Below are 26,843 nucleotides of genomic sequence, written 5' to 3' on the forward strand. Positions count from 1 at the left end.
TGGCCCAGCCAGGTTGACACACAAAACTAACCAACACAGACTCAAAGCCTAAAATATTTATGACATGAACCTTTGCAGAAAGTTTGCTGATGGCTTAAACAAACGGTCCCACCCCATGCCGAGCTCATAGTCTGGTCCTCCTAATGCAGCCACTGCTTGGAGCTCAAGCTTCTCTCTCCATGCTCAGCCAGGTGGCTTTCAAGCATCCCTCACCTGCTGAAGGCCTGAGCAGGGACGAGCCCTGTGGCCACTAGGCACCTCTCTGGTTGGGTTGCTAGGACCATTCAGAATCCATGGGGCTGGGCTTTTTGATGTTAAGATCTGGACGAGCCTGGTGCCTCCTGGCCCTGGTGACCCCAGGATAGCTCCTGTGAGGGATGTTGGCTGAGCTCCTACTTGGGGTTTCTGTCTTCCTTGTGGCTAGGATGTACCACATGGTTACCCTTGACCCTACAGAGCTCCCAAAAGAGACCTTCCCTCAAAGCACAGGCCCCCACTGAGGGCAAACTATGGCCATCACAGGTCAGCCACCAGGAAAGGATGTGTATAAAAGGGTATAGCACAGCCACCTCCCAAGAGGGGACTGACTCCTATGATGACCTTGTTGCTTTCTCTTGTTCCTTGGTAGCACCCACTGGGTGCCAGTGCCCCTCCCAGTGTGCTACGGACCATCTGCAGGTGTTATCCCTGTATCCACAGCAGAACCCTATACAGAGGTAAACCAAGGCCTGGGTGACATGGCTACAAAGTCCCAGAACATGGTAGAGCAGGATAGGAAGCTCAGCCTGCCTCCCCGTAGTTAAGTGGGGTCCTGGGAGGTTTATTGGGCTCTAGCCTCGGCCTATGGCAGGGGGCCCAAGGCCCTCAGGGAGACACATAGTCCCTATAGTTGGCCTGGACCCTTTGGGGAGACCTAAGGAAACAGGGTTCTTCCCTGCCAGACAGGAGGTGCCCCAGAGCCTGGGGAGCAGTGGCTTGGCTACCTGATCAGCTCCTCACAGCATACTACCAAACCTGTTACTTGGGAAGGCTCTGGTCCTTCGGAAGTGTACCCAAGGGTGTCTGAGGTAGCTTCCTGGTCTGCATGTGCATTGCCTCAGCCCCAGCACCTCAAACAGGGCTGGGTTTTGCCAGTGCACTGACTCCTTCAGGTTGTGGCCCCAGAGTTGGTCCCGTGGCTGCTGGAGTTTCCTCTTTGACAGCACATCAGCCCTCGGATGTGGCTGGCTGTGATGTCACAGTCCCAAAAGCCTGCAGCAACACTCCAGGAAGGGATTTGGGACCTACTTTTTAGTTGTGAACACAGTCTTGTAGGCTGCGGGTGTTAAAAACCAAGAAAGCCATGTTTTCAAAAAATATTAACAGGAAAATTTCTACTACATAATGAAGTGGGAAAAGCATATTTCAAAGCAATTTATATGATACGGTGTGATCCCAATTTTGTAAAAATACCTATCTATAACATGTAAACCTCTAAACATGTGTATCCTAAGGAAAAAGCCTAGAAACAAATTCACTAAAATACTGTGTTTATGAATCATACAACTGTGACAATTTCAGATTTTTTTCCCCAATTTGTCCTCCAAAACTGCATTATTTTTGTAATAAATGAAAAACCTGTTTTTTAAAAGATGGGTTGAGTGCTTTGTACCTTTAAGCAGGCTGGTGGGATCCCCTTGCCCCTGGGAACATGGGAAAAAGGTTCACAGCCTTGGCCGTAACCAGGCACTTTCCTCAGGCCTTGAAAGTAAGTGGGAACACAAAGTCCTCCCTCCAGAGACTGCAGGGTGTAGATTTTCAGGAGAAAGCACAACTCTCAAATAAGTACACCATCACCTGCAGAACACATTCTGGACAAGCACAGAAAGAGATCAGCAGATCCTTTTGTAATGTCAACAGGTACCAGTTGCTAAGTGTTTTTATGGCAGACACTGTCCTAAATGTGTATGTACATATCTGATCTTTCCAATAGCCTTGGAAGGAAAGAACCAATATCCTACCCTACCATAGAAAAGGACCCAAGATTCACATCCATTTGGCTCCAAAATGCTGTACTCTTGCTGTGCTGCCTCTGTTCCTTTGGTAATTTTCCAGGACAGGTTACCTCCCCACCTGAGAAAACCCTGGACACAGATGTTGTAATAACTTGGCCTCCAGGCCAGCATTGCACTGCCAAAGCCGAGACTGCTCTGCACGTGTCCTCAGCCTTTTCCCACATGCCCTCCCTTCTGGCAACAGTCCTTGATTCCTCGTTGTCAGTGGGCCTGACCAACCACCCATATGTATCCTTCGGGTCCCATGCAACCAGATAAACCAGCCATGCCCTGAGCAAGAGAAAGGGAAATGGTGGCATCTGTGCTGTGTATCTGCCAGCCTGGGCCACCCCTGCAGCTGCCGTGCTTGGCTCAGCAAACGGATAACTGGAAATCTAACATATGCGATAAATGCATGCAGTATCATGCAATAAACAGGGCATAAAATGCAGGAGCTTTGTGTCCATTCACAACGGTTTCACTGCTCAGGGCTTTCTCCATTTGATCTCATTTGCCTGAATGGCAGAAGTTGCTGGAAGTCTGACCCAGGAAGGCAGGCAGAGGCTTCCTGTTTTTCAGTTGTGCATGAAAAAGGAAGATTACAACCTCCAGTCATTCCTGCTGTGCCCAGCCTGACAGGTGAGGTATATATATCCCTGTCTATAAATCTTTGGGTGATTTGACAGACATTCCTGGTGTACCCCTAATTGTGTTGGGCTATTGGCTGGGCACAAAAGATGCGAGGGTGAAGTAAAGAATTGTCAAAATAATTGGCTAATTTTAAACTTACATTAGCCTAAAAGGTCATCTTTGATGTTAGGAAGATGGAAGTGTTAGATAAGGCCTAGAATGGCAAACAGTTCTATATTTTATACCAGCTCTGATCTGTGACCACCACCTGAGCCCCCAGTTCAAGGTTGTGAGGCAGCATCTGGGCTCAGTGTGAGAAAGGGTTGGCAGACAAGATTTCTAGCAGAAGGCCCTTTGGAGACCAGAAAGCCGAATGCCTTCATGTACACATGGGAAAATGAGACCCAGAGGAGGAAACCATCTACCCGGTCAGCTCTCTTAACATCTAGGCCAGAGTTTAGATCCTTAACTGATGGGGAACTTTCCACCTTGCAGACAGTCTGGACCTGCTCTCTATCCCAGAGTCTCTTTCTCTGTACTTGTTCCACAGTCCCTTCCAGGTCCCTGTGGAGGGGCTGCTGTCCTGCAGCAGGGCCCCTGGCCTCCACACCTGCTGCCAGGCCTGATGTCCGGGGCCCCTCCTCAGGTGCAGAGTGATGGCAGAGATGCGCGTCTTTGGGCACAGGGGTGGTTCCGCCTCGGCTGGGCTGTGCCTGTGGGTTGGGCGGGCCCAGGATCTGCTTTTAATGACAGTATTTCAGGGCTCCGGCAGCTGGACTCTGTCTGCTCCAGCAGGTAAATTACAGGCTCAGCAAGTCAGAAATCAAATAAACACTCCAGCTGCCTGTGGCGGCTGCTCCAAGGAGAACAGTGGTTTCCGGGAACCTTCACCCAGGTCAGCCTAATTACTGCCTGTCACTCCCGTGGGACAGGGACCTTTTCTTTTGTCCACAGGCCTAGAGAGACAGGACGGCACTCCTGGGCACACAGGGTGATGCAGATTATGGTGACCAGCCTGATTTTGACAACTGGACATAAGCAGGTGCTGAGAAAACCCTACCCTTGCCCCACACCTGGCCCCAGGCTGCCCAGTGTCCCAGATGCACTGCAGTGGGTGAAATGGATTGCTCCTTATGGCAGAAGATGGCAAACAGTGGAGTTCTAATACCAATCATTTTGAAGTTCTATCCAGATTTGGAAGCAAAAAAAATCAAGATTGATTATTGATGTTTGCCATGCCAAAGGGAAAGGGTAGTCATGTCATCTGTTCTCAGCATCGTCATCCTGAGCCACCCAATTTCTCTACCATGCTAGGCTCAATAAAAAGAGAACTTCTCCATGGAGCTGAGCTCAGCATGGTGACAGATAGATAGGTGAATGAAACCTCCCCAGTTTTTTGTTTCTACAAAGGCCAAAATCCACGCACCGCAGCTCTTCCCCGGATAGCAGAGGCAGATCAACGCAGTAAGATCGGGAGAGACAAATGCCATTGGCCTGAGCCCTACGTCATGTGGTTCATTCAGCTCTTGAGTTGGCACACGTGCCTACCTGTGGCTAGCAGTTTGATGATTCAGATCCACAACTACACAGCAATGAGGGCAAGTCCACACTCTAACAAAAGTGCCCAGAAATACCTGGGAGGGGCAGGCAACCGGAGGTAGACTAGACTGTCTACACACATCCAAGCCCTGTAATGGATAGTAAAGAGCCCGAGGTAGCCATTTTGGGTTCTAGGTGCCCCTCAGTTCACCCCAAATCACCACAAGCCTGGACCAGCAATGGACACGGATAGGTCCTCAGATGGGACTTTTGTGTCAACCCCAAAATGCTGGTCAGCACGTGCTTCTCAGGGAGGAGGCTGGGAGAGAACCTGCTCAGTGACTCAGACCACCAGACCTGGAGGCCAAAAGATTTTCACAAACCTCAGGCAGGGAAGGGGCAGAGAGGCCTGGAGAAGATCCAGCCCTGACAGGAAGAAAAGAAGGGCATAGATATGTTGATCTCTGGGGGCCCACCCCTCCATCCCCCCCACCCCCCCGAGGTCAGGCTGGGTCTGAGAGTTTCCTGCATCTGGAGAGGGGCCTGATCCAGGCGGGAGGCTCTGCAGCGGCGAGGCCGGGCCTCAGTGGCAGCCACAGGCCCTGACCACCATGTTGCGGTGCTTGCGCAGGATGACATTGTTGCTGCTGTCATAGTAGAGCACGGAGGTGGCGCTCAGCTTGGTGGGGGCGCAGCACGCCTTGGGGACCGCGTCCGGCTTCATCAGGTGCACCTGGCCAGGGGAGGGACGGCAGTCAGGTGTGAGTACCGCGGCCTTCTCCCACGACTCCCAGGTCCCACCGACCCCGGGGTCTCCAGCTGCTCACCCTCCCCGGCTCCATCCTCTGCAGCCCGGGCTGGCGCTAACCTGTAGATGTTCCCCACCCCGCCCCCCTTCACCCCTTCCCCGCACCAGCTGGCTCCCTCCCTCCACATTCACTCCCCTCAGAGGCCACGACCCGCTCACTGGTCTCCAGCACATGGCGTGCCCGGTGCCCAGTCCCTCTGCCGCTCCACCCCTCTGGGGTCCCCTCCGCTCCTCCCATGTGCTCCTGTAACGTCCCTGATCATATCTTGTCCCCATTAGCTGTTTGCCATCTGTCTCCCCTCCCGGCTGTGAGCCAGTGAACGATCACAGAACAGGAGAGACCTAGAATCCTAGGTCCATCCTCGTGTTCAGTGCTGTTACTCCTCAAGGCACTTGCCACCCCTGATAACAACTTCTAAGGCAACTACTGTTCTGGGCCGACCAAGACGGAGGGCACGGAGGCCCCGCGTGGTGCCCAGAGTCGCATGGCTCTCAGGTGTGGCGGAACTTGGACGGGGTGTGCTGACCTGCTGCCCTCTGAACAGCCTTACTGCCAGGAGAGAGCCTGCCTGAGGAACGGCCCATTTTCAGCTTCCTAAAAATATTTCTCCCAAGCCCTGGCAGGACGAGCCGCGGTTTACACGGAACTCCGGGCCAGGGCCCCCCACTTGCAGGCCCGAAGGCGGCCCGAGGCTGTGGGGAGGCAGGAGAGAAGAGGACACCTGCTCCATCCCTGTGTCGTGCAGCCCAGGGCCCCCCACCCTCTCGGACGCAGCCGAGCAGGACCCGGATGAAGCTGTCTGGTGGGGGAATCTGTCTGGCCCCCACTCCCCTGTGCCCAGCTCTGAGCCAGCCTGCCGGGAGGACACCAGCTGGCTCAGGGCCCAACAGCCTCTCAGGGGCCCAGGGGGAGGCCGAGGCCGCTGTGGGGATGTCCAGCCAGACAGGACCTGGGTGCCACTGCTCCCAACTTCCCCACCTCCAAATGCGGTGGCCCGGTTTGGCCTTCATGGGCCCATGTGAAAAACTAGGCGACACTGCCTGCCCGCCCAGCCATGGGCTCTGAATGACTGGGAACAGGGGAGGGTCTTGCCTGAGTCAGGGTGCTGGAGAGAAGTTGGGCACCGCGGGGGTACGGCCTTTCTGAGACCTCCCCCACGCCCCAGATGAGAGCTTTGTCAGATGAGTGACAGAAAGAAGGTCTTTTATTCCATCTGGCACCAAACAGGATGACTTGGGGAAGCTAATGTGCCATTCCACCCAGCTCGTTTTTGAGCCACCGGGAGACCAAATCCAAGGGTCTGTCACTTACTGGCTGTGCATCTTTGGGTACAAATCGCGCATCTGTGGGCCTCGTTTTCTCCTCTGCCAAATGGGTAGAATGGTACTTTTCTCATTTCCAACACAAATGTATCTAGGACATGTGCCTTGTGCCAGCTCTGCCAGCATGGGGCACAGAAATGTCCCAGACATAGTCCCTGCTTTCACAGACTCAGTGGGGAGGGAAAGGGAGACGGGGAATATTCCAGCAGACAACCAGGACCCACCGGAGCGGCACAACAAAGCAGGCCTTCAGCACTGGGAGCATGAGCGTGGTGACGACCCCTGGCAGGGAAGGGCCACAGACATGAGGCATGCAAGGGGAGCAGGGGGTGGCTGGGCCCAGGGCAGGGGAGGAGGCCCTCCAAGTGGAGGGCACAGCAGGTGCAAAGGCAGGAAGGTGAGAAACAGCCTATGCAGGGAGATGAGGGTACTAGAACATGTGGGGACACTGGTGAGGTCGGCAGGGTGGCTCACGAGGGGTCCTGCGTCCCAGGCCAAGGGCTCAACCTTCCTCCTGGGAATGGTAGGAAGCGAGACCAAGTTTCTCAATTGAGAACGAGGTACTAGGTTGTGCTTTAGTGGGATCCCCAGCTGCTGTGTGGAGAAGGGCTAAGAGGATGAGCCTAGAGGGAAATGCTTCCTTCTCTTGCCTTCACGACACCCCAAGTCCCCCATCACTGCCCGGCCTCCCCATGGAGGAGGCCAGTCCTCACCTCCGCTCCTGCATCTGCCGTCTCCCCAGAGAAGCTCACCTGTTCTCAGGACTGGAGGGACGGCCCCATGCCACTCTGACATCCAGAGCTTCAGCCCGGCCCCTCCTCAGACCTGCAGGTCCCGCTTCCCTCCCGGGCCCACCTCTGACCTCACCTTCCCAGCACCCCATGCCTCCCTGCAGCCCAAGCCCACCCAGCTATCCTGACTTGGGAGCTGCACACCCTTGTGGGCCAGGAGAACCATGTGTGTCTCATCACAACCAAGCTTTTCCCAGGAAAGCAGTCCCTGAGGGCAGCAACTCCCACTTGATGTGAGAAAGGCAGTGTGACCACAGGGTCAAAGCTGCTGTTAGTGATGTTTACTCTCACTCAGGGGCATCACTTAACCTCTTACTAGATTAACATAGGGGCAGGGACACCAGGAAGTAGGCTTCTAGGTAAACGTTCTAGAAAGAAATCTCAATCCTATTATCAACAAACTTTTAAAACACTTAGCAATAAACAGCAGCAACAATGCTCCTCACAGAAGCTATTATTCGGCATTTAAAGGTACCCCAGACAGCATCAAAAGCATTTACTTCCTGTGGGAGACACAAAGAACTAAGGGACCAGGAAAAAGACAATGGGGAGGTGAACAGAAGGGGGGGGGGCAAAGCCCAGCCCGTCACCCAGGCCACACCTGTAACGCTCTCCTCATACACCGTGCAGCAGGTGGCTGAATGCACATGCCTGTCACTCACCCCACAGGCATCTGTGTGACGGGAGGCCGAGGGTGCCAGGGGACACGGTGATGTGTGTTCAGAGCACACAGGTACACAGGTGGGATGCACATGTTATGTGTGTGTTGTGGTGTGATGTGTGACCAGAAGCAAGCATGTCTTGTAAATCTGGGTGCCCACATATGTACGTGAATGCCTTACACGTGCATGTGCAGGGCACGAATCTGGGTGTGCACAAGCAGTCAGGGTAAGTCGGGTGTGTGTGGGTTCAGATGCCTAGGGGTCTACATGTGAACGTGGCCACATACGGACCAGTTCCTGTACAGACATGGGAAGTTAACTGCGTGTGCCTACAGTGAAGGGTGGGGAGAGCTCCCTGAGACCCGAGCAGACGCTTCCATCCACCTGGCTGCACGAGCCCTCTCCCCGTGGGTGGGGACAGGATGGACGCGGTACTGACCAGGGACTGCAGGATGGCGTGGTTGGTGGCGTTCATGCACGAGTCCAGCGGGAAGGAGCACTCCCCCTCACAGTAATAGGCCGAGTAGCCTTGGGGAGCAATGACCCAATCCTGGGGGGGAAAGAGGAGAAAGTGAGTGCCATCCAGATGCCCCCCCACACACACTGAGCCCCTGAATCCAGCACACGGCACAAGACGACTCAGGGCTGCCCCTTACCCACCTGCAGCCCCAGCCCCATCAGCCAAGCCTAGGGTCCCTGCAGGCAGGCTCCCCCAAGAAGCCTGTCATCTACCGGGAGACCCTCTGCAGGCAGGGCTGGGCACAGCTCTGTCCCCTTCACGTGCACTGGGCATCATCCTCCCCACCCGCCCCACTGCCTGCATCTTCTAGAGCTGCTGTCCCAGCAGACGTGCACACGCACTGCCCTCCCAGCCTCGGTTTCCCTGTTGCGGCCCTGACATGTTCTGGCTGAGGATTCAGACTATCCCCATTTCCATGGTTTTCACCAAAAAGCACCTCCTCACTATAAAAGAAAGACATATTGCCTTCAGAAAACACTGAAGAACCTAATGCATGAGAAAATTAAAGTCACCCATAATTCTAGATGCCCCTGGAGATACCACCTATCATCTCTGGGTGGGGACCGTCATGTAAGAAGGAGGAGAGTCAGAAATTACCAGCCAGCCGAGGTCCTGGAAGCTGACGTAGAGTTCGTGCCGCCGGCAAACCTGCCGGCCATCGGTGCCGTGAACGTCATCTGCAGGGACAGAAGCCAGGTCTGTTCTGGGGTTCCTGCTCTGGGCAGCTTCCACAGGGAGCTCCCAGGGCGGGGGACACCCCACCGGGCACACTTGGGGAATAAATGAATGCAGTGAAACAGACGCATTTGATCTCATTAAGCCCATCCTACAGCTCTGCTGGTGTCATGACCCAGCTCGAGAAACTTCGATGGCTCCAGGTGGGTCCGATAGCTACAGAGGAACCCTGCACTCACCCCAGCCTCCCCTGAGTTCCAACCTGTGGGCCCTCCCGATGCTTCAGTAAACAGCCCAGGGGACCCTGGGCCATCAGTGGCTCCTTTTCTGTACTGACCTCATCCCACCTCTCCTGCCGCCCCCATTCCACGGGATCGAGTGGCTCACGGAAGCCAAAGGGCAGACTCCCCGTGGAGGAGAGGAGGGCAGGAGGGCAGGAGGGCAGAGCAGGCCCACTCCTGATCCTGAGGGCCTCAGTCTGCGGGGGAGACCTCCGCATAAACAGTTGTGCATCCTGCAGGGTCCCCAGGGGCTGTGCTGCCCGGAGGATGGGGCACCTGATTCTGATGGAGACTTCTGGAAAAAGCCCTGGGAGCCAGGGGAGGGCAGAGAAAGCACTTCTGGGTGGCAGGGATGGAGAGGGCAGAGGCTGGTCCACAGGACAGTGCTGGGGGGTGACCCCCGGCCTGAACCTACTGAGGACCCAGAGGGTTCTGTCCCCTCCAGGTGGCTCCCAGGCCCCGCCCCAGGCCCCTCCCGGACCTCACCAAAGATCCCCGGGAGTTTGTTCGGGTGTGGCAGCTCGTTGGTTTTCTTGGGCGGCCTCCTCTTCAGGGGCCTCGCTGCCCGAGGGGCTCGGACGGGACCAGGGCTCGCCCTGAAAAAAGTGACCAGGAAAGGCTGTTTGGAGCCCGGCGCCCGTCGCCCCAGCAGGCCGGCCAGGCCAGGATCCACGCTGTGCCCTGAGACGGAGAGAGGAGAGAGGGCGATCACTCACGGGCAGGGGCCGTGCACGTGGGACAGCGGGGACCCTCCTGCCAGGGCCTGCTCGGGCCCAGGAGTGTGGAGGCAGAGGGCCTCAGTTTGCTCCTCTGGAAACAGGAGTTCCAGGTCCGAGGGAGATGGAGGGAGGGGGGCCTCGCGAACACAGGGTCGTTACTCGTGATAACGGTGAACAATGCCATCTGTGAAGCACTTTATAGGTTTTGAGTTAGTTCACACGCGTGACCTTATGTGTCTCCACAGTCCCCCTGGACCTCATGCTTCGCTGAGAAACGTCACAGCCACTCTGCCGGGGGCTCGCAGAACCACGGTTCCCATGTCCATCTGAGCGCTCCGAGGCCCGAGTTCTCCCTTCCACCCCATACGTTCTGGGGGTGTGGATGGATTTATGACCCAGCAGATTGGAGCAGCCACCAGGATGTACCCAGGGCTTGTTCTGCCCAGCACTGCCAAGAGCAGGGCACTAACTGTCCCCTGACATCCACAAACGAGACCCCGGGTTCAGTGGGGCAGAGACATCTGGCCAAAGTCCTGGAGCCGCAGTTCAGTCAGATCCAAAGTTCTTACCCACTGAAGGTCTTACTCCCGAGTTTGTGGGTTAAAAAAGAGAGAAAAGGCTGTGTGGGCGAGACATGATGGGGACCTCCGGCTTGGAAGAGGGACACCCCTGAAAATGGGATTTGACCCCACAGCTGCTTAGAGATGAGGATGCCCTGAGAAACACACTCATGATCCCTGGAAATGTCGACTCCACCAATGAAACCAACTTCCTGTACCTCTTTGTATTTCCAAATGACCTCTTGATTTCTTAACTGTCAAAGTAACACAAGGGCAACTGTAAGGTAACCTCTGGGGAAGAAATATCACTCAGAAACCTCTGCCCACCCCAACACATCATTTTCATCTTTCTGGAATATTTTCATGTCACCTGAACTTTTACACAATGGTCATCTTAACAAAGAAGTCTGTATGTTTTCCAACTTTTTCACATAAACATGTTCACTGCTGTTAAAATGTCTCCACTATGAACGTTTCAAATGTATAAAATTCCTTTGAAAAAATGTACCATAATATTTAGAGATTAGCTTAACTTTAGACATTTAGGTTATTTCCCAGCTTTCATTAAAAGACGAGAAAGGGGTAGATCTCTTCATTCTCATTTCCTGTGGAATTTTCCTTTTTCTTTGTTTGAATGTTTCTATTTTTCAGAGGGGGGGTGGGGAACGTGAGTGGGGGAGGGGCAGAGAGAGAGGGGAACAGAGGCTCTGCAGTGGGCTCTGTGCTGGACAGCAGCGAGCCCATCATGGGGCTCAAACTTACAAACTGAAACTGTGAGATCGTGACCGGAGCAGGAGTCGGATGCTCAACCAACTCAGCCACCTAAGAGCCCCTCCCACGGTATTTTCTTAAACTAAACGACAGGAGGTGATTGCTGACTTTTATGCTCCTTAAAACACAGTGCCAACTGCTCTACTTCCTGTACATCACCTCAGTGTTGCCACCCTGACACACGCACAGGCACATGTACGCACGTACGTATGGAAACACACGTGCACTTCTCATACAGGATACAGACATACACATACACGATGCTACGTGTCTGTTCCATTAGCGGGTGTCTGATTCACTGTGAAACCATCCCAGTCCTGCTCAGCTGGCAAAGGTCAGCCCTTAAACAGCCGGGCTCTAGACCTGGGGCCCCGGGCCAAGTTGGTTGAACTAATCAGTCCAGAGACTAAACTTTGATCTATGACATCACCTCCCACAAACAAATGCACCGGACACGTTAGAGGCACCGCTCAGGAACGATCCTGCTGGGATGGGAGGGGGGTCAGCTGCAGGGGCTGACACTGGAAGGAGCCTTGGGGATACGGGGGTGGTTACTCCTCCCTCATCACTTCCCCCCACATTTCGTGGCTCGTTCCCGAGAGAAGGCTCCTCGGTGAAAGCCTTCCTGTGGGATCATCCGAGCTGCAGGAATTTAACGTAAACATCAGTGAGGAGGGTGTCCGACTGCCCGACGACGGAACCAGACCTAACTCAGGACTCACAGAACATGCAAGAGAAACACCAATGATCTCCTTTTGTTTTTAATTAAAGCTATATTCCTAATGAGAGAATAGTCTGTCTGGCGGTAGCCGAGTCTGAGACGCCAGGAGAACCGGTCAGACGAACGGACAGGCATGATGACACCCCTTCTGGGTGAGAGGCAGTGGCGAAAATGAAACACACCCTCTGACCAGGGCTTCCTTTCCCGGGTCAGGCGGCCACCTGCTGCATGGGTCTGAGGTTCGGTGACACGGCGAAGGGCTGCCCGTGCTCTGTGACGTCGTCCACGGTCAGCCCGTCCCAGAGCTCGATCAGCGTCGGGCCTTTCTTCTTGTGCACGTCGAACACGGCCTTGTCAGTGATGATCCGGTCCACACAGCGCCTCCCGGTCAGCGGCAAGGTATGCTTCTCCAAGATTCTGGGTTCGTTGGCCTTGGTGCAGTGCGCCATGGTGACCACCACTCTGGTCTTGGGACTGGACACCAAGTCCATGCCCCCCCCCCCATGCCTTTCACTTTCTTCCCGGGTATCATCCAGTTAGCGAGGTCACCGTATTTAGAGACCTGCATGGCTCCCAGCATGGTGAGGTCAAGGTGCCCCCCTCGAATCATGGCGAAAGAGTCATCGCTGGAGAAGAAACAGCCCCCGGGGAAAATGCTCATCGTCTGCTTGACCGCGTTGATGAGATCTGCATCCACCTCATCTTTGGGTGGGAACGGCCCCAAGCCCAGGATGCCATGTTCACTGTGAAGATGAACAGTCATGTCCGGGCTGATGCAGTTGCTGGCCAGGAGCGGGATTCCTATGCCCAGATTGGCATACATGCCATCCTCAAATTCAAGAGCTGCCCGCTTGACAATTCGGGCCCCGGGGTCATCTGCAGACTCGGCTTTTTCATCGTGCTCCTTCCTGAGGGCTAGATGCTCAATTCTTTTCTCGTGTTTTTCTCCCTGAATCACGCGGTCGACATAAATGTTAGGAACGTGGATGTCTTCGGGGGCAAAGGTCCCCACATCCACGGTTTCTTCCACCTCCACCACGGAGGTTTCCGCAGCTTTGCACATGGGCACGTTGAAACTCCTGGCGCTTTTTCTGAAGATGACGTTCCCGGCGCGGTCGGCCTTCCACCCCTTCACCAAAGCAAAATCGGCGGTGATGGCCTGCTCCAGAAGATAGTGGTGCCCGTGGAACTCCCTCACCTCTCAGGGCTGGCTCATGATGGCGATGTGGCCATCGGGCGCGGACCTGATGGGGGCGCCTCCCTCCTGAACCAGGGTCCCGTAGGCCATGGGAGTGTAGAAGGCGGGCACCCAGGCGCCCCCAGCGCGGATGCACTCGGCCAGGGTGCCCTGGGGTGTCAGCTCCAGCTCGCCCGCCAGGTACCGGTGCTCACACAGCGTGTTCTCCCCCACGTAGGAGCAGATGAGGCGGGCGCGATCTGCTTGGCCTCCAGTAACAGGCCCGGCCCAAAGCCGTCCACGCCCACGTTGCTGCTGACCACGGTCAAGTCTTTGACTCGCGTGCGGAGCAGCGCCTGAATCAGGTTCTCTGGCATCCCGCAGAGCCCGAAGCCGCTGACCATGATCTTGGCCCTGTCCGCGATGTCTTTGACGGCCTCCACGGGATCCGCGTAGAATTTGGCGCGGGCGCGAGTGCTGGTGGCCAGGCAGCGCACACCGCCCTCGGCCTCGGCCAGCGTGGGCCCCCGGCGGCTGGCGGGGACGCGGTGCCCGAGCGCCCGCGCGCGTGAGCCTCTGGAGGACGGTCATCGTGTGCTCCGGCTCTGGGCCCCGGACTGAGACCAGCGGGGAACAGGCCAACGCCTGCCACCCCACAGCGTCACAGAGCAGGGAGGGCGCGTGGGGCGGTGACGCTCACACCGGGTGGCCCCTGCGCCCCTGCCCACAGTGAGGGGCCCCTCCCGCAAGGGGATTCCGGACCCTGCATTCCCCGCTGCGGAGGCAGCGGCGTTCCTGAGGGGAAGACGCGACACTGAGTCCTCGGGGTTGGCGGCAAGGCCACCCGTGTCCAGCCCAAAGCCCCGGGGGCAAGGGAGGTCCTTCGCGGAGCCCTTCTGGGCACACCTCTCCCTGTTGGACACCCCCAACTCTGGGTGGTCCCCTTCCTTCTCCATCACCACACCCTTCCCGGGTGACCTGCTCCAGTCCCCTGGCCCTCAGGCCACGAAGACGGCCGCGCTTCCCACACCTGCGCCGCCCGCCCCCGCGCTCATCTGTCCTGGGTGACCGGCCATCTGGACATCTACCAGGGCTCCCAATGACCTCACTGCCAAAGAAAGTGCTCTGGGGTTGCTGCCTCAGACCTGCCCCCTCCTCTTCTTTTACTCAGACACAAATCTATTAAAAATGGGCCCCTGGCTCACTCCACATTTTCCGTGATACCTCCGCTGCCCACTTTTCTCCATTTCTGCCGCTACCGACAAGCTTCTCCCCACTCCACCTGCACACTGGGTGGCTCCTGAGCCTCTGTGACGGCGCTCTTGTCCCCCACACACCACCCTCCTTGCTCACGTCAGGGGCGGGCCGTTCTGGATACATACGGAGAAAGGTTTTATTTTATCCTAGTTGAGATTTACAGAAAAACTGCACCGACAGCCCAGAGTCCCCGGATACCCAGAGCCGGTTTCCCCTGGGAAATGTTAACATTTAAGTCAGGGCCGTGGATTTGTCACAACTGATGAACCGATATGATAAATTAACACGATATATATTCGGATCTCGCCGGTCTTCCCCATGTCCTCTCTCTCTTCCAGGGTGCCCGCCCGGATCCCACATGGCCGTCAGCTGCTACAACTGCTCAGGCGCCTCTGCGCTCTCACACGAGCTCAGACTTGCTTTGTAATTATGACGGTTTGCCGAAGGACCTGAAGGGCACTCTGCCTTAAGACCTTCCGTTTCCGTTTGTCTGGGTTTTTCTCACGGTTAGACGGGGTGTGGGTTTTGGGGGGAAGACCACGAGATGGAGGGCCCTTCCCATCCCTTCATGTCAAGGGGACACGGGAGGTACGTGACATTCACATGAACCCTGATCACCTGCCGAGGCAGCACGCTCAGCTTTCTCCTCTGTGAACTTACTTCCCCCACCCCGTCCCGACTGTACTTTGGGAAGCAGGTCGCTAAGCGTTGTCACACTGAGGGGTGATGTCCTCCTTGGGGGGGCGGGGGGGCGGTGTTTTCAGAGGGCTCTTTTCAGATCCTGCCATCCTCCACTGCTATGAAATACAGGGAGCTACCCCCCACGCTCCAACACCAGGCCCTGGTTTACCCACAGAGGGCCCGGAACGCCTGGCGGGCTCAGTTGGTAAAGCATGCGACGCTTAACCTCAGCGTTGTGAGTTGGAGCCCCACGTTGGGTGCAGACATTACTTAAAAATAAAATCTTGGGGGCCCTGGCTGGTTCAGTTGGTTAAGCGTCCGACTCTGGCTCAGGTCATGATCTCTCAGTTCATAAGTCTGAGCCACACATCAGCTCTCTGTCATCAGTGCAGAGCCTGCTTTGGATCCTCTGTCCCCCTGTGCCCCTCCCTGGCTCACGCTCTCTCTCTCTCTCAAAAATAAATAAACGTTAAAAAATAAATGTAATCTTGAAAAAAAAGAATGCGCCCTGCCAGCTCTCAGTCTCCTCTCCCATCTGCCCTGGCCCCCCCTGCTCCAGCCGCGGCCGCCCCTTCCTGCAGCTCAGATACGCCAATCTTGTGCCCACCTTTGGCCTCTCCATCCCACCTCCTGCCATAACGGAGGCTCTTCCCCAGATACCTATGGCACAAATGAAGGCGTGATCCTCATTCTACAGATGAGGAAACGGAGGCTTAGCAGGTAAGTATCCTGCAAGGTCACCGAGTGAGAGCGCTGCAGGGCTGGGATTCAAGCCCAGGCCTCTCTGATCAAGTCTGAGGGTATATCCGCTTCCCCTCCTGCCCTGCCCAGTAGGGGACCTCCCAGCCTACACGTTTGCTCCTGGAGAGGGAAAACACAGACTCTCTCTTAGCAGCTCAAGCGTGGGTTCCGCACAAGGAGAGGAGGGAGAGCACTGGAGTAGGGGGCCCCCTGCTGCGGGAACCTGGCCCCTGCACCCCGCTGACCCCCACGGCGGGGCAGGGATCGTCACCCCAGGTGCAGGGCTGAGAAAGGCCAGGCCTCCAGGGCCCAGGGAGGGGGCTGCAGCCCTCTCGGCTGCCAGCAGCGCCAGAGGAGCCCCCGGGAGAAGGTCTGCCGCCCAACCCTGGGCCTCACCATCGTCCGTTTCCACATAGAGGCGGAGCCCCAGGTCCTTGTTCCGGCTCAACAACCAGCGGTCACTGGCTGCTGTCACGTCCAACACCAGCCAGCCCTCGTCCCCAGCTCGGAGCGTCTGAAGATCCAAAAAGAACAAGTCAGACTCCCTGTGGACACGAAAGAACAATTAACCGAGGGCTGGCACAGCTGCCTCTGTGTTTCTAGGGCCCTCCTGTGGACCACGAGTGGGCGCCTGCCCACCCTCGGGCCGGGTGCCTCACTCTCCTCATCTCACTGCATCTACCCCACAAAGGTGTTACTGCGCCCACGCAGCGATGTGGAAACTGAGGCTCAGGAGCTCAGTGACCTGCCCAAGGTCCTGCCCCAGGACAGCGGGGCACGGACTTGCAGCAGGACTGGTTCTGGGTCACTCCCCACAGTGACACGAGGCCTGGGGTCAAGTATCTTTCTGAGTCTGGGGGTGTGCTCTCCAGGGAGCTCCCCTTCTGTCCTCTGGGACATGTCCCCTCCGGGGCTGGGCCCGATACACCGACAGAGGCTCGACCGGGAGGCGGGGCGTGGGGCAGGCACCTGTTGGACTGCTCTCTGACCACCTCGAACATGCTGACGTGCAGGGTCCCGTTGAGCAGGTGGGTGCTGGCCATCTTGTAAATCCGGAACTCAGCGGCTGTGACCATCTCCCCCTCTGGGATCTGGGTCAGGTCAAAGCGGAACTCCTTCCAGTGGGGCTCCTGGTGGCCCAGGGTACGGTCACGCTCCACTGCAAGACAGAGCGGGACCGGCGGTCACTCGTGTTCTGGGCTCGGGCTGGGGGTGGGCGGAGTTGGGTGGGAGCTGGGGGCCGAGGCAGCCTGGGTGGTGACGGCCCCCTCCTCTGCAAAGGGGCTTGCTCCCAGGCTCCGCCCGCTGGGTGCTGAGAAGGCTCAGTGGGGCTACATGGTGAGGCGTCTGCATAGGACCCAGCATACACCAGCTCAACGAGAGCAGCCTTCACTTCTGGCCCTTGAGCCCCAAACCCGGCCTGCCATTCCCATTCCCTGCTGGCGCTGGGACCCGAGGGTGAAGTAGAGGTCAGGTCCCTCCTTTGGGAAGACGGACATCAGAGCCAAGGCAGAAAAGGGCCACGTAAGGGTGCAGACATAACTGAGTACATTTCTGAGCCAGGGGCTGTCCAGAATCTGCCGATGTACATGCATGGAAGCCTGGGGAGGGGGAGCCTTTGCAGCTGACACGGGCTGGGCCTTGAGGGGTGAGAGCGGATGTGTTGAGAGAGAAGGACACTGCACAAGAAAGGGGCCAGCCTCAGCAAAGGCCTAGGGCTGAGGAACAGATTGTGCCAGTAGGGGAAACAACAGCCATAAAACACAGCAAAGGGTGAGATGATGGCAGGCCCCGTTTGGGGACAAGGGGAAGGAAGAAGGAGTGCCGGAGGGAGACTCAGAAAGGAACAAGGAGTAGCAAGGTAGGAGTGACAGCTCCTGGAGAGACCTGGTCAGGGCCTGGGGAAGCTGGACAGTCCCATGGTGTGGTGGGATCTGAGCAGGCTTCCCGGAGGAGGGGACATCTGAACTGGCCTTGAAGGATGGGACAGAGTCTTGTCGGGTGGAGAAGGTGGCAGGGAAGGCATCCTAGGCAGAGGGGACCCCAGAGGCACCGGTGTGGGGTGCTGGGGCGTCCACAGAGCAGCAGTGTGGGGGACGGGCCCTGAGTGGCTGTGGCCTGACTGCGGAGGGCTGGAATTCTGGCCCAGGAGCGTGGGCTGTGCCTCTGGCCGCTGGGGTTCAGGGCTCTGGGCAGCAGGGGCGCAGTGTGGTTTGGGGTGGGGAAGAAGGTATGTGTGGAGGGGCAGGTGAAGCACAGGCTGGAGGGGGAGCCAGGGCGGCCTGGTGGCGAGGCTGGACTGTCTGGGCAGGAGGCTGTGGGTGGCGAGTCAATCCCACATCTCCCCAGCTGCCCGGAAGTGCCCAGGACAGTATATTTAGTACCGTCTTACTTTAGCCTCTTGTCACTTTCAAACACCACAAATCTGTGTTTCCGGAAAGCAGGGGTGGGAGCCGCCCAGCGCCGTCCTCAAAACCCAACACTGAGATTTTAATTACATGTCTCTGAGTCTTTTAAAAACTCTCTCTCTCCGGCTACTGGGCTCAGTGACCACAAGTCACCGGGCCGGTGGCGGAGGCGGATGTGGGGAGCCCTTCCCGTCCTCACGGTGAGGACCTGATCTGGTGATGGACAAACAGCTGGGCTGGGTGGGGCCCGTGGACGCACATTTGGACAGGAGGAGACGGGCTTCTCATCCCCAGCCGAGGAGGAGAAGAAACAGAACGTCCATCCTCTGACAGCGTGCCGGACACGCGGCAAATGCCCACCCGTGGCCCAGGCTGTTGCGGAGGCAGCATGACCCAGAGCGGATGCGGGTCCTCCCACACAGGCAGAGGGCGTGGAGGGCAGGGTTCTGGACCCTCACCGAGCGATGCACGTCAAGAATATGGACACGCATGTCCCCTCCCCCCTACAGACACACTCACACTCACACACACGCACAGCTTTGGTGACAATTTCCATCCACTCGAGGACTGCACTGACCACCCTGTTATGTGGCTGTGTAATCCCGGTCGTGCAGGATGACGTAAGTCTAGGCTGCTGGCTGTCACAGGGTGCAGCACAGAGCACGAAGGAGGGTGGCTCAGTCACACCCTTCACCTGTGTCCTCTCAGAGCATCATAGATGTATCTGCTCCCAAGGCCCAGTGGCGGCTGACAGGCGGGTCCTGGGGCCACTGGGAATCTCCGTGTGCAGGCCTGACGCTGATTTCATGCTGGATCTGGGGACTCGGGGCACAACCCGTGAGCCCGCCAGCTCCTCACCCTGCGGCCTCCCTCCCGTGCTGACCTGGGGGGCCAGGTGCGCTGGGTCGAGAGAGCCTCACGTACCTGCACTGACCCCAGTTCCCAGCTTCCATTGTGGGTTTGTGAAATCGATGAGGCACCCAGTAGTTCGGCACAGGAAACTCCCCACCCTGGCTGTTCCAGGTAAGCACTAGAAGGGACATTTTTAGGAAAGTAATGCTCTTCATCAGTAATTAGTGGTATTTCCTGAAGTGTGGAACTGGGTAAAGAACACTCCTTCATCTGACAGTTGAGAGGATGCGGAGAGATAACCTATGGATTTGCCTCTTTTTCTGTGGCTGTTGCTTTGAGTCAGTAGAGAGACTTTCCAAAAGCTGGTGCTCTGGGAAAGCATTTTCGGGGACCTCTATGACCCCTTTGTTAACAGTGCAAACCAAGCCTACTTTAGCCAAAGAGGTAGCTTAGGGCAGCACAGGGAGCTCTGACCAGTGGTCAGGACATTCACTGCAGGCCTGACCCTGCACCAACCAGGTACATACTTGGCCTCGTCTCCTCTGTGAATTGAGAATAAGGGTACTGCCCAGCTTTCCTCACTTTATAAACAGTCAGACAATGGACTGGGAGGGGTGGCCATTCAACAAGAGTTCTTGAGGAGCCTGACTTGCAATCTCCCTACATTGTGCTAAGATGTGGTACCCTGGTACCCTCAGGAGGCCATGTCAGAAATTTCAAAGCTGGGGGGAGGAGAGGGAAGGAAGAAGTGGAATGATCTTTTCCCAAATAAATGTGTTAATCTGCCCATTTAATTTTCCTTAGTTTATCAAGTTCAATTTATAAACAAATTTATTAAGTTCTTACTATATGTAAGATTGTTCTGATAACCCAGTGAAGAATTGGGCAAAAGACATGAACAGACACTTCTCCAAAGAAGACATCCAGATGGCCAACCGACACATGAAAAAATGCTCAAGATCACTCATCATCAGGGAAATACAAATCAAAACTACAATGAGATACCACCTCATACCTGCCAGAATGGCTAACATTAACAACTCAGGCAACAACAGATGTTGGCAAGGATGTAGAGAAAGAGGATCTCTTTTGCACTGCTGATGGGAATGCAAACTGGTGTAGCCACTTGGGAAAACAGTATGGAGGTTCCTCAAAAAATTAAAACTAGAACCACCCTACGACCCAGCAATTGTACTACTAGGTATTTATCTAAGGGATACAGGTGTGCTATTTCAAAGGGATACGTGCACCCCAACATTTATAGCTGCACTACCAATAATAGCCAAAGTAAGGAAAGAGCCCAAATGTCCATCAATGATGAATGGATAAAGAAAATGTGGTATATATATACAATGGAGTATTACTCGGCAATCAAAAAGAATGAAATCTTGCCATTTGCAACTACATGGATGGAACTAGAGGGTATTATGCTAAGCGAAATTAGTCAGAGAAAAACAAATATCATGACTTCACTCATGAGGACTTTAAGACACAGAACAGATGAACATAAGGGAAGGGAAGCAAAAATAACACAAAAACAGGGAGGGGGACAAGACATAAGAGACTCTTAAATATGGAGAACAAACAGAGGGTTGCTGGGGGTGTAGTATAAGGGGAGATGGGATAAATGGGTAAGAGGCTTTAAGGAATCTACTCCTGAAATCATTGTTGCAATATATACTAACTTAGATATAAATTTAAAAATTAAAAACAAAACAAACACAAAAACAAAAAAACAAAACAAAACCAAAAAAAAAAACCCTAGAAGATGGCCTTCAGCTGGATCCTGAGCATGCTGGGACCCTGATCTCAAATTGCAGCCTCCAGAACTGTGAGAAATAAATGCTTTTCTGTTTAAGCCAAAAAAAAAAAAAAAAAAAAAGACTGTTCGGAGCACTGGGAATACAGTGAATAAGACAGGTAAATTGGGTCTCTGTACTGACGGAGTTTACGATCTAAGGGGGAAGACACAATATGAACAACAAAACAAGTAAGATAGGGGATGCTGTTTACATTGTGAGTGAAATATAGAGGGTTATAGGCTCAAAAGTAATGGCAACAGGGAGAGGGTACTTTTCATAGGGTGCTCAGTACAGCCTTTGCGAGGTAGGTGAGAGCAAACATGAATATTCTCACACGTTGCTGGTAGGAAGGCATTGGATAGAGATGCCCGCCTGGGTGGCTCAGTTGGTTAAGCATCCGGCTTTTGATTTCAGCTCAGGTCATGATCTCACAGTTTGTAAGTTCAAGCCCTGCATCAGGCTCTGTGCTGGCTGCTTGGGATTCTCTCTCTGCCCCTCCCTATTGCTCGCTCTACCTCAAAAATAAATACACATTAAAAAAAAAAAAAAAAAGGAATGCATTGGAGAGGAATTTGGCAATATCCTTTTGCAGGACCATGGCAAAATTATATATGAATTTACCCTTTAACAACACAACCCTTTGTCGCACTGGCAAAAACATGAAAGGCCACGCACCAAGTATTTACTGGGCATAGGGAACACACAGAGCGACACCTGGCACTTCTAAATGTTTATTTTCTACATAATTATAAAAACTGCCAAAAATGATCAAACGTTGGACCAGCTGGTCTGGGGAACCGCAAATGAATTTACTTTCTGATTCACCTTAATGTGGCTTCCAGAATAAGAAACAATCATGAATCACCAACATGTGTTGATAGGACTCTTGGCCTTCTCCCTCAGTCTCTGATAAACCAACCTCCACATCCCATGTTTGGGAAAGGCCCTTTCTGTGGGGAGGTTGTGGCCTCCGCCCTCTATGACTGCCACCCACAATCTGCATCTGAGGCCCTGCACCACTCATGGGCCAGGTCTCCAGATGCCACACCCGGAGTCTACCAGTCCTACACCAACAAAAACTTTGGCTATTTTTGTGCCCTGGACAAAATTTAGAGTCATCCAGAAGACCTAAATCTGTCTTGTTTCTGACCATAAGTAAGCCACCCAGAGTGGCTGTTAAGAAAAGAAAATCTGACCCGTCTGCCCTCAAACCCTTCCCCAGCCCCACAGGGCCCCTGGGAGGAGCCCAAGCTCTGGTTCCAGGACCCCCTGAGCTGACCTGGCCCAACCTCATGGCCTTCTCGGCCTTCTGGCTGCAAACACCCTCCCTGGACACCCTCCCCAAAGCGCTCTCTCCTGAGTTGCCCCCATCCCACCTGGTCCAAAGGCTACTCTCCTCTCAGTCCAGCTGTCAAGGCCCCCTCATCCTGCTCCGACCCCACACAGATCAGCCTGCCAGCCTCTCCCTTTCCCCAGTCCCAGGGGTCCCCATCTCTGCTCCATGTGCCCTTTTGGATGGTGCACAATTGAGGGCAGGACTGCACAATGTGGGGTGGAAACGGGAAGCTCTCAGTGAACTTCCACTGAGCTCCTTGTGTTCTGGGGGCCCAGAGAGGGGATGTGTCTGCTGGTTCTTCCCAAGGTCCCTGGGACAGCGGCTCATCATCCAGCAGCCGCTGCCCCTTGGGTTGGCCATGCTGCCGGTCTGGAGTGGCCTCCGTGTCAGAGTGTGCCTCCATCAGAAGCTACTCACGTTGTCACTTTGCCTTGGGACTGGCCCCCCTTTGCATGGCCAGGCTGCTAAGGGGGAGGGCAGGCTCCCCAGGGTCCCAGAGGCAGGTGTGTGGGTCCTGTCTGGCTGGTCTTGCTCGTGACAAGGGCGAGGGCCCCTGCCCCTTCAGACCTAAAACAAGACCCAGGTCTCCATGGCCGGTGTAGGCCCACCAAGGGGCTGCAGAATGGACCACCTACCAAGTCTGCAGCTGAAGGGCTTCTTCCTCCCACCCAGAAATCTCGGTGCTTCCCAGAGGAGGCCAAGGCTCCATTTCTAAGGTATTTTTAGTCAGTTTTCATTACCGACTTTTTTCAAGAGCTGTTTCCATAAATGGTTCTGCACTCATGATTGCTGGTCCAGGCCTCCGACGGCTTCAGACCCCAAATTAAAAGGGAACACCCACACACTCCCCCACATCAAGTCTGTCAAGGCCAAAAAATAGATCCGAGGAGATTGAGCAAGGATACGATTCCCCAGTGCAAACCCGAGGGAAGAACTGAACTGTGGGACTTTTCCGGAAAGATGCGGTCACAGTGACACATCCCTCTCTCCCGTAGGGAATGGATTTCCGTAAGGAGATGGATTGGGTGTACCTCCCTGCCCTGGGCCTCACCCCTGGAGGAGCCCCCATCAGTGGGCAGGGGTGGGCACATTCTTTGGTCAGAGCTGGAAAGGCCTCCAGGGCAACCCTGCAGACATGGGGAAACTGAGGCCCAGAGGGGTAAAGACTTGCCAGGGGTCGTACGTCAGGTGAGAGCCCTTCGTGTGGACTTTCAGACCTGCAGCTGAGGTAAAATGAGTGGCCCTAGCTTCCCTCCAGGTGGTGATACTGGGATGGGGGGGGGGGGTCACCTGTCAATGAGGTTCTCCTGTCAATGGGGCCCCCCCCTGAGAATGCCTGCTGAAGCCACCTTCTTCCAGGCAGGGCCCTGGGGGCACTGGAGGTCCCAGGAAGCGCCCAGGGAGATGCCAAACCCGCTGTCAGCCTCCACAAAGACAGTGAGGGCGGCCCTGCTCTGCTGCACCGACCAGGCCCAGGCTCCTGCCCCTGCTCTCAGCTCCCTGCCTCCAGCTGTGATCGTCCTCCCTCAACCTTTCCAGTCTGCCCTGAGTGCCTGCCATGCAGGGGATGGGGTGCACGGGGTGGGGGTGCCCCAAAGACTCAGATCTGTCCCTGTTCTCAGGTCGTTCATGGTTTCCCAGGGAGTAAAACAGGGGCGAGACATGGCCCTGAATGAGACTGGCAGAAAGTGACTCAAATCCTAAGAGAAATACACACGATGGGGATGAAGGCTCTAATCATGGAGGGTGCCTTGGGGAGCAGGGGTCAGAGAACACTTTTCTAGAAAACGTATTTGAGAGTGGTGGAAGAATTCTGACAAACAGAAATGGAGGAGAGTATTTTAGGCAAAGGCGCAGAGGTGGGAAATAATGTGCCACCTCCCTTTTTATTTATTTTTTTAATTTGATAGAGAGAGAAAGAGAGAGCAAGCAAGCACGAGTGGGGGAGTGGGACAGAGGGAGAGCAAGAGAGAATTCTGAGCAGGCTCCACTCTCAGTGTGGAGCCCCATGCAGGGCTCCATCTCACGACCCTGGGATCCTGACCTGAACCAAAATGAACAGTTGGACACTCAGCTGACTGAGCCAGGCTTCCCTCAGCTCCCATTTTTTAAGCACTGAACTGTGTCAGGCATCATACTGGGCATGTCACACATGCCATTTCTATTAATGCATAATTGTATTAGCTATCTATTGCTATGTAACACAGTAACCCAAATGTAGCAGCTCAAAACAAGAAACATTTATTATTTCACATATTTCTGAGGGTCAAGAATCTAGGCACTTAGCTGGGTGAGTCCCTCTCAGGGTCCCTTATTGGGTGACAGTCAAGTTGCTGGCTGGGGCTGTGGTCTCAGAAGAACTGACTGGAATGAACACATCACTTCTAAGCTCACTAATGTAGCTGTTGGTGGCAGGGTTCTGTTCCTCACCATGTGGGCCTCTCCGTGGGATTGCTCACAGCATTCCCGGCATGACTTCCCCAGACTCCACAATCTGGGGCGTGGAGGAGTGGTGGGGTATAGGACCCAAGATGGAAGGGGCAGTCTTTTATAACCCAATCTCGGAAGTGACACATCATCACTACTGTCATATTCTATTGGTCACACAGACCAGCAATGGCAGAGTGTGAAAGGGGCCTACACAAGAACATGAACACCAGGAGGCATGACCACTGAGAACCAGACTGGAGGCCACGACAACTCAGTGAAAGAGATATTATTCACCCCATTTTATAGATGAGGACACTGATGATCAGGGAAGGTAACTGATTTGCATGAGTTCACAACCAGGAGCACCCAAGGTGGGGTGAGAGTCTAGGTCTGTCTGATTCCAAAGTCTGTATTTTCCCTTCATCCACAGCCTCACCAAGTTGGAGACATGTCAAGGGAATACTGTGTGGCTCAGCTGGGCCAGAACACTAGACACTGAGTGGCAGACTCGGGGAACCTGAATTCAATTGTGACACGAAGGAACACACAGAAGGATTCTGAGCAGGGAAAGCTAGGAGTGGATTTTCACTTGAGGAACTGGGGTTCCAAAACCCCAAGAGCTTTTTTACCTCCCTGCCTCCCCTCGCACCTTCTCCTCCCACCTCTTTCTGACTAAATTCTACCCTCCCTCAAGGTCCAGCAAAATGACACTTCCTGCCAAGCCCTCTCTGTCCCCCAGCCAGGACACCATTCTTCCTCTTCTTTGGGCCTTGTTCGTCTCCCACAAAATGAAACACCATGTCTCTCTTGTGCTGTACTGAACCTCCATGCTCCTGTTTGTTGAGTAGGTGAAAGGCCATTCCTCCCATTTTGCCATAATTTATATGGACTTGTCTCTGGGCCCACCTTTCCCACTCTAATGAGCAGACCTCGGGCTGGGTCTCTACTTTGGAGGAGGCCCCAGGATAACCAGGAAAGGGAACAGCACACAGTAGGTTCATAGTAGTGTTCATTAAGGAATGGCCACAGACTGAACAACCCAACTTTCTCCATCCCCAGGTCTCCCAGCCTTCAACTTCCCCCCAACCCTTACTGTATTCAGAGCCCAAGGCTGCTGGGAATAAATAGCTGCTTGCTCAGGGTATAGAGGCAGCAGTTAAAGGAAATAATTGGGTTTTACTTCTGGTCTTATTACCAACTAGCTGCCCTTGGGCTAAAAGCCAACAGATAAAGCTAATACTTATTGAGCATTTAACAGGTACTGTTTCAACATTTTACACAGATTACCTCATGTGATACAGCAATCCTGTGAGGCAGGAACTATTTATTATGTCTCCCCTTTTGAAGATGAGGAAAACTGAGGCACAGAGCATTCACTAACTTACACAAAAATCATATAAACAGTATCAGGCTTCTGGGCAAAAGACTGAGTCAAGACGTTCAGTGGGAGAGTGTTCTCGGTAGGGAACAGAGGGAGCAGCACCAAGCATGGCTGAACAGTGATTTGATCACACAAAGGCTCAGCCCATTCCACGTGCACTGGGAGCCCTGGGGCTGGTTGCTGGTGCCTTCCCGGAGACAAGGGACTGGACATGTACGCCCCCATAAACCAACCATTAAATGTGGGGTGCCGCCACGGAGGGTGGCTAACATCGGATAAAAAGCTCCTGGGGGCCTAGCTGATGGGTGCCTACAGAAGGACTCGGTTGCCAGCAGCCCACCCTCCAGGCAGCTGGGCAATGGATGACTCACTCCTGAAGAGAAGATGTGCGAAACATCACGACACCCACTACAAACTGCAAGTGGTGGAATGGGGATCCAAACCTAGGCAGCCTGAGCTGACCAATGGGCTGCAGGTCCCTAAGTAAATGGTCGGGCTGGGTTTGAGGGGGGGGGCGAGGTAGGGTGCAGAGAAACATGGCAGGCCCTTCCCCCATAACGCTGGCTGTTAGTACCGAGCACTGCCAGGCACTTGCTAGGTTTTTAAGTGCTTAACCTATTTAAGTGTTGCACTAGGGACACAGGTAGATGATCCCAATGTTAAAGGTGAGGAAACTGAGACGCAGAGACTCTAAATAACCTGTTCAGTGTCTCACAGCTCTCAAGCGGCAGAGCCAGGGTTGAAG

The 26,843-nt window shown here is 54.7% G+C and overlaps 2 protein-coding genes across 3 annotated transcripts in view; both read right to left on the reverse strand.

The window, feature by feature from the left end:
- Positions 1-1,512: 1,512 nt before the first annotated feature.
- The window catches only part of BMP8B (bone morphogenetic protein 8b), a 31,907-nt gene continuing 6,576 nt past the window's right edge, over positions 1,513-26,843 (reverse strand). Inside the window, exons 2-7 of one of the 2 annotated variants that reach the window (XM_042996713.1) lie at positions 16,859-17,048; positions 16,286-16,434; positions 9,749-9,943; positions 8,904-8,983; positions 8,226-8,336; positions 1,513-4,935 (exon numbers count right to left, since the gene is read on the reverse strand). In XM_042996713.1, the coding sequence (XP_042852647.1) occupies positions 4,786-4,935; positions 8,226-8,336; positions 8,904-8,983; positions 9,749-9,943; positions 16,286-16,434; positions 16,859-17,048 (875 nt within the window). In that variant the 3' untranslated portion in view covers positions 1,513-4,785. Of the gene's footprint in view, positions 4,936-8,033; positions 8,337-8,903; positions 8,984-9,748; positions 9,944-16,285; positions 16,435-16,858; positions 17,049-26,843 lie in introns of those variants that run through there. The other variant, XM_042996712.1, reaches the window with a different exon arrangement.
- OXCT2 (3-oxoacid CoA-transferase 2) lies at positions 12,210-14,166 on the reverse strand. The gene is given in 4 exon segments (XM_042996640.1): positions 12,210-12,533; positions 12,536-13,465; positions 13,468-13,786; positions 13,913-14,166. Coding segments are annotated over 4 exon segments (1,794 nt in total). The 3' UTR covers positions 12,210-12,242.

Source organism: Panthera tigris, chromosome C1 (genome assembly GCF_018350195.1).
Source record: "Panthera tigris isolate Pti1 chromosome C1, P.tigris_Pti1_mat1.1, whole genome shotgun sequence".
NCBI classification, from domain to species: Eukaryota; Metazoa; Chordata; class Mammalia; order Carnivora; family Felidae; genus Panthera; species Panthera tigris.